The sequence below is a fragment of the Alexandromys fortis genome, unplaced genomic scaffold (assembly GCF_014885135.2).
Source record: "Alexandromys fortis isolate MF-2015 unplaced genomic scaffold, M_Fortis_MF-2015_v1.1 scaffold_37, whole genome shotgun sequence".
NCBI classification, from domain to species: Eukaryota; Metazoa; Chordata; class Mammalia; order Rodentia; family Cricetidae; genus Alexandromys; species Alexandromys fortis.
This window is the reverse complement of record NW_026067914.1, coordinates 6,821,023-6,828,578: the sequence shown is the minus strand read 5'-3', so window position 1 is coordinate 6,828,578 and position 7,556 is coordinate 6,821,023. Positions and strand designations below refer to the sequence as shown.

At 37.0% G+C, this 7,556-nt stretch overlaps 1 protein-coding gene across 1 annotated transcript in view; it reads left to right on the top strand.

The window, feature by feature from the left end:
* Sub1 (SUB1 regulator of transcription) overlaps window positions 1-6,800 on the top strand; it is an 11,540-nt gene extending 4,740 nt beyond the window's left edge. The window contains exons 3-5 of the mRNA XM_050139055.1: window positions 322-444; window positions 4,218-4,326; window positions 6,471-6,800. Of these exons, the coding sequence (XP_049995012.1) occupies window positions 322-444; window positions 4,218-4,326; window positions 6,471-6,550 (312 nt within the window). The 3' untranslated portion in view covers window positions 6,551-6,800. The remainder of the gene's footprint in view (window positions 1-321; window positions 445-4,217; window positions 4,327-6,470) is intronic.
* The last annotated feature ends 756 nt before the right edge of the window (window positions 6,801-7,556 follow it).

The following is a 7,556-nucleotide window of genomic DNA, read 5'->3' as shown; positions in this document are numbered from 1 at the left end:
TTTTTCTTTCTTTTTTTTTTTTTAAGTAAAGGAAAGCTTTTGGTAGATTTGTGGTATTCAAAAATTGTAGGCTACTTTCCAAGAAGTATTGTATAGATGCTGGTCCACAAAATCACTGTTCTAATATCTGAAGTATCTTTGGAGATTCTGAGAAGAGTTTAGAGACACAATTATTAGTTGTAATTGCAGACTAGAGTCATGTATTTTTTTCATGTATGTATTTCTTTTAATGAATCAAGAAATTTTTTGGTTCTTTAACTCTTTAAAAGTAATGAAGTCTTTTGAACTCGACATGTGTGTGTTCTTACCTTTTCTTTCAAGTTAAAGAGGAAAAAGCAAGTGGTTCCAGAAAAGCCTGTGAAGAAGCAAAAGCCTGGTGAGACTTCTAGAGCGTTGGCATCTTCCAAGCAGAGTAGCAGCAGCAGAGATGATAACATGTTTCAGGTAAAGTGGGATTGTATTTAGAGGAAGGAGCTTTGCGTGAGCTGAAGAACACTAGAAATGTCTTGATCTGAAGCACATTGTAGTCTCTTGACTAATGATGATTATTTTTATTTTTAAAAAGTTTTATTTAGTTATTTTATGTATTTGAGTGCTCTGTTGACTTTTTGCCAGAAGAGGGCATCAGATCCCACCATAGATGGTCGTGAGCCACCATGTGGTTGCTGGGAGTTGAACTCCAAACTTCTGGAAGAAGTAGCTATTGCTCATAACCACTGAGACATCTCTCCAGTCCCAAACTAATGATTATTAACAAGCAAGTAGGAAATGAAGGCAAATTGTTCAGTTCTGGGCTATTGGTAAAGTCTAAAAGTCTTTAGTTTTGCTACATTTAAATAGTGCAAACCTAAATATTATAGAAATCCAAAAGAAGATTTAGAAGTGCACATTTGGGAAGCAGATTTGAGTAGGTCTGAGTATTTGGCTCAAAAGTATAAGTTTGATAGTATTTGAGAAAAATGGCCTAACTTATGCTTCATAAGAAACAGTAGCCTGGGGATATAGCTTACATGTAAAGTGCTTGAGTAGCATGTTTAGGCCTTGAGTAGGAGTGTCAGCTGGAAACAGAAAAGGAAAATGAATTGAGTGAAGAGAGATTTGAAACCACCGAAAGACCTTGTGTGACATCTTGAGTTTACTAGGTGTTTTTAGCAACTCAGCATTTGTTTCACTGTTTAAGAATTATTTGTGAGATGAGACTTTGTGAGGAAATGATGCTGTGAGATTGCTAAGGCAATTTCCAGAGGACAGACCCATGAGTGAAGAAGTAAAACTGACAGTGAATGTGTTCACTTGAGGGTCTTCTGGAGCGCCTGGAAGGCTTAACTGGGAGTTACTCTTGTTGGAGTCTGCACATGCTTGACAAAATAGCCACCACCAAAGAAAGTGTAAACCAAAGAGAGGAGGTGGGTGACAGTGTCTGAGTAGTTTTCAGATGCTTGATGAGAGAAGAATGAGAATGCAAGATGAGATCAAATGATGAAAAAAAACTAGAAGTAAAGTAGTGGAAGCAAGAAAAAGACAAAATGTAGAATTACTGAGTTACAGGTTTAAATTTCCTATCTTCTGTGTAATTAGAGGCAAAGTATGTTAATTTGATCGAAAACATAGGTGCAGGTATGTGATGAGGAATTAAAAAGAGACTATTACTGCTTTGAGTGGATAATAAATTGGATGCTTACTGTGTTCTGTATTTCATTCAGGCTTTTCCAGGTTCTGGTAAGCCGCGTGGAATGTGGTCTGTAACCTCATGGAGTTCAAGGGGACCATAATTACACACACATGCATAGTGAACATTACAATAAAGCCTGAGAAGTAGTGGTCAGATTGTTTGAGAGAGTGAGTGTAAAAATCTCATTAAAAAGAAGTGTCATCTAAATTTTAAGATGTGGACGTTAGGTCAGCTATGCAAAGTGTATGGACTAAGGAAGCGCCTTCAGAGCAGGAAATTGAGTTACTATCTTGAAGTGGCACAGGCTTGGGTTGTGTATGAATTACAGAGCCTTTGTAGTGGAAGCCTGGAAAGTCTAGCTGGGTGTCAGCTATTGGTGAAGGGAATAAAAGGCAGATTTTACAGGGTCGTGTGAGTTTTACTATTAAAAGACCTATTAAAAATGGATTTTTTTTTCTTTTTTCCTTTGGGCTGGAGGGGGTGTTAGGTAGCACATTTAAGACTATTTTAACATCAAACATGGTCTGGAACTCACTGTATAGAATAGGCTGAGTTTGCAATCCTGCCTCCTTCAGGTGCTGAGATTATAGACATAGCTACCTGTTCATACGTGTCCTGTTCATTTCTATCCTTTTAACTTGGTTTGGACTTTCACACAGGACCTCATATTTATATGGTGGCTGGGAACTTGTTATTGTAGCTGAGTGAGGCTTTGAATTTGTTATTCTGCCTCTCAAACTTCCATGGTTGGGATCACAAGTGTGTGTGATACCACAGCTGGCTTATCTCTAGATTTTTATCTTTCCTATTCTATTTCCTAATTTTATAAAGAAACTAGTACCCACAGTTTAAAGACTTTGTTATTTTGTAGATTTTTTGGGGGGTGGGGTGGGGTTTATTTTTGGGGAATGATTTTCTCACTAAGGAAAAATGTTGGTTTTTAAATCCTCATGTGGAAAGGTTCTTGTGAATCCTAGGGTCTAGGGACATTCAACAGGTGATCTTTTGAAAGTGTATCTAGGAGGAGTCATGGTTCTTATTTTCACATTGGTTTTCAGAAGATTGCTTAGTACTAGAGAAGACCTGCATTTTTACTAGTAATAGTGGCTTGATTATTGCATTAGGAAGATAGATAAAGGATGGGGTTTTTGAAATAGGAGACAGTAAGCCCACTGTGTTTTGTTGGTTTTTATTTTGTTAAATGGCTTTATATTTTCTTTATTTTTTGTTTTTATCAAGAAAGTACATATATCCCTACAGATAAGTAATTATTTTATTATAAAGATTGCTTCTTAATACTGTGTTGTGTACTAAAATGCCCTTTCTTAGGATTATTTTATTATTTGTTTTTCCATTTACTTTGGGTGAACAGTTTTGAGTCTTGGGCTACTAGGAATAAAGGTTTTGTGAATATTCTTAGTACAAGTCTTTATGTATTCTTTATTGTGGGTAAAAACAATATTTGCTAAATATATACATATTTATGTATATGTGTGTGTATATATATATGTATATATATGATTTGACCTTATACAAAACCAAACTATCTTCCAAGTAAGTTGTATTATTTTACTCTATCATTGGCAGTATAAGATCCCAGTTGCTGCATATCTTCTGTGTTTTTAGTCTTTTCCTTTTTATTTAGTTTAGTATTGGGAATTCAAAGTGATTTTATTATGCATTGATTTTTTTTTATATATTTTTAATCATATTCTTTGGCTATTTTTACATTCTTTTAGGATGAACTTTTGGGTTGCTTCTACTTAACTGTTACTAGTGCAGTTAAGGATATGGATGTACAAATATCTTTTGGGAGACCCTACTTCCAGTCTTTTGGATGTATGATTATCTTCCTCTTCAAGTTTCAGTTAGTGATAGAGCACATTTACAATAAGGGTCCTACAGGATTGGTACCATAGTATGAAAGCTGTCTCACTAAGTACTTACTGATGTTCGCACAGGAGACTGCATTTCTCAGAATATACCCTGTCTGTTAAGTAGTACTTGAGAGTTATATACCCCAAAGTGGCCTTTTTGGAACATGTCATGTCTGTTTTTGTCACAGGGCATCTGTTCTATTTACTTTAGCAGTTGTGTTATTTTATTAGTAATTCCCATAAATTTAAAAGTGAGGCTGAAGGGAGAGAGCTCAGTAGGTGGAAGTACCTGTGCAAGCATGAGGATCTGAGTTTGAGTCCTCAGCAGCCACATCAGGTATTTGCCTATATTCCCAGCACTGGGGTGCAGAGACAGGCAGATCCTGAGTACTCTGTGGCCAGCCAACTTACCTAACAGTGAGCTTCTAGGCAAGGCAAAGAATGAGAAAGACGCCTGAAAGTCATTGTCAGGATGTCATATGTGGACACATGTGCATGTTATTCCCCCATGTGGAAATTGGAGATTTGTTTTGTTTCCTTACGTCTTTCTAAGCAGTGATTTTTCCCTTGGTTACAGTTGAGTACTTACTCTCAGGATTATAAGTGCCATTAACCTGCAGCAAGTTGTGAATTGCTTTCTTTATGAGTTTCTTTTTCCCCTTTGCTAGATTGGGAAGATGAGATATGTCAGTGTTCGGGACTTTAAAGGAAAAATTCTAATTGATATTAGAGAATATTGGATGGACTCAGAAGGTGAAATGAAACCAGGGAGAAAAGGTAAAGTTTTTATTTCTTCAGTTTGATGTTAGTGTTGACTGCATGCAGGGTGAAGACAGGTCAATAATTGGCATTACTCAGTTGATCCTTTTAAAATGAAATGAATTCTAATTTCACTTTAAATTGATTGTTAACTTACTTTCTTTTTGATTTTACATCATTTCTGAGGTATATTAGTTATTACTTGGGAAATTTTAAATGAGAAACAGAAAAATCCTGGGTTTAGTGTTTCCCTTTGGATATAGCTCCAACAGGCTCTTCTTGAGAACAGAATTCTTCAAGTAGGTCTCTGTCCATTTACTGTAGGTGATTTGCCCAGTCGCAAGCCTCTTAGCATGTAGAAACATTTTATTCTGTTACCAAGCAGCTAGAAAACTTTGGTTGAGCCAACTTGTATTAAGTTACTTTTCTTGTGATAAAATATGGGACAAAAGCAACACGAGGGAGAAAGGGTTTATTTTGGCTCAGTTTGAAGGCACATGGCAGCTGTCACATGGGGCCCAGTCAGGAAGTGGAGAGATGAGGGCCTGCTGCTTGGTCTCTCGCTTTTATCAAGCCTGGGGCCTTAGGTGGGATGGTGTCACCCACATTTAGGGTGGGTTCTCCTCCTTCAGTTAACCTGCCTGTCTGTAAACACCCTCCTCGACACACCCAGCCGTGTGCTCATGATGGTTCTGTCAGGTTGATAGTCCAAGTTAACTTGTCACTCCTGCGCTAGGGAGCAACACTAGTGAGACCTGTTGGCAAAGGCATGCACACAGAAGTAGAAGGCGGCTAGTTGGGAAGAGGAAGGTAATCAAGAGGAGTAGGAAAGGGGGTGCTAGAGAGGAGTGGGTGGTGAGCACAATCAAAATACATGATTTACATGTACGGAAATGTCATAGTGAGACTTTTTGTATATTAGTATTCTAATAAACATAAAAAAGATTAACTACTACACAACCTAAATTTGTGTAGTTAAGTGCTCTAGGTTGATCTTGGGCCAGTAAGGTGTGGTATCTTAGCAGGTAAAGAAAGGCTCTTGTGCCAAGCCTGATGATTGCCAGGGTTCCCCAGGGCCCAAGAGGTAGAAAGGAGACAGTGGATACTACCTGTGCTGCTGTAAACTGTTGGACAGGTGGGCCACACGTGTACACATGTGTGTACCCATGAAATAAGTGACATGTAGTTCTTCAGTACTATTCTGCATGTTGTCAAAGGTGGCAGACAGCATTTACTTCATGCTTCCTCTTTATATTTGCTGTTTAATTCCTGTCTATAGTTTTCATTCAGGATTTTTCTGGGTGGCTAATGCCAGATTTCATTTTTTCAAACATTTACTGAAGGAACTCAGCCTCAAAGCCTTTACTATATGCTGTTCATTACTGTATTCTCCTTGCAATTTCATGGTCCCTCAGTAGTTTTCTAAAAAATATGTTGTTTGCTTATGTATAATATAATATTGTATATTATATGTGAATATACTAAGGTTTCATATTACCCATTTTAATATATTATAATTACTCTTGGATATGTAAGTCTCAATTACTGATTGGGAAAGTGAGCCTAGAACATGCAACTAGTGAAGGTAGGAATCCAGAGTGTACTCAGACCTATATCTGTATTCTGCATTCTACCATGCTTCTTATGAGTCACTCTCTAGGGAGCTTCCCAGAGTGAAATGGATGCTCATGGAAGAACTCGCGTGGTACCTAACACCTTGAGTTATGGTGGAAATATGGAACAATTGTTGACAGTCACAGGATGAAATAATGGCAGTCTCTTATGCCAAATCTGGGTCCTGACTCTTAGCCTGCACATATTTGTGAAATATCTTCAAATTATCATTCTTATTCATCAGAGTGCATTATGCAGATGCACTGGATACAAACTTGAATCTGGGGTTAACAAAAGATTTTAATATTTCAATATAGACCTCTACAAGACCTTAATAGTCTAGTATTGTGCCATTCAAAATGGCAGTTTTGAGGCTGATGAAGTAGCTTAGAACTAGAGGAGGGCTGTGGCATGTGTGAAGTCTGGATTCTGTCCTCAACATTAAAAAACCTACGTAAGTAAAATGTCACTTTTGATAAAGGATTTGGAAATATCAAAATCCCCAAGGCAGCTTGATTTTCACCTTATATTTCTTAAACTTTGTTTAGGTATTTCTTTAAACATGGAGCAATGGAGCCAGCTGAAGGAACAGATTTCTGACATAGATGATGCAGTAAGAAAGCTGTAAAATCTGAGCCATATCAAACTGTACTGTTGTAGTTGTTTCAATCTGTCTTTTTACATTGGCTTTTGCTTTCTAAATGTTGTTTTCCAAGCTGTTGTATATTTGGATTGCAGAACAATTTGTAAAGTGAATACTTTTTTTTAATGTGCATTATTAAACTGTTCTGAGTGAAGCTAAATGTCAACTTTATTAAAGAGGATTGCTTTGTGCCCCCCTACCTAGTGTAAAATAAAGCCAGATCGTTACAATCTTACTGTTGTAGCCTTTTTTGATCAAAAGACTAGTTATTGTTTAAGGGCAAAAGAACAACCTTCATAGGCATATTCAGAAGGATTTATATTGTATTGAGCTAGGAGGATTGCTTTGTAAAATGCATACTCAGTATCTTCCTTTTCAACCAAATTTGTTGGTTTGTTCTCCACAACAAAACTTTACTTTTTCTTCAGTTTCCCTAATAACATATTATTTCATGTTCAATTTTTTTACATCACTCCGTATTTGGGTATATTATGCTGGTTTGGAAAGTCAAACTGTTGTTATTGCCTTCCAAGTCTACTGTGTTAATATTAGCAGACAGTTGTTTGGTAACATGACTTGTATGAGAACGTCAAGCAAGTGTATGTCATTACTCATATCTCTGTAGGTGTTGCTTAGACTACAGAACATAGTGACTCTGATGTCTGATGAGCTTTCACGTAGTACACTATTCACATTGGGATGGTGTCTGTAAAGTCAGCTATTAAATTAGATTAGACTTTAGTAAAACTCATGAAACTTTATTGGCCTACTATTATATTCTAATAATGAGTGTGGATTATATGTACACGTGTCACTGAGCTTTACTGTCATGGTAAATTATGTGTACAGTTTTTAAGACTTGGACAAGAGACTTCTACACTTGATGCTAACTAAATTTGATAGACACTGTTGATTGGTTTTCATTAACGACAATGATAGGCGGCCATAGATTTCAGGGCTAGTGCCCCAGTGAATAGGGCACTATTCCTTA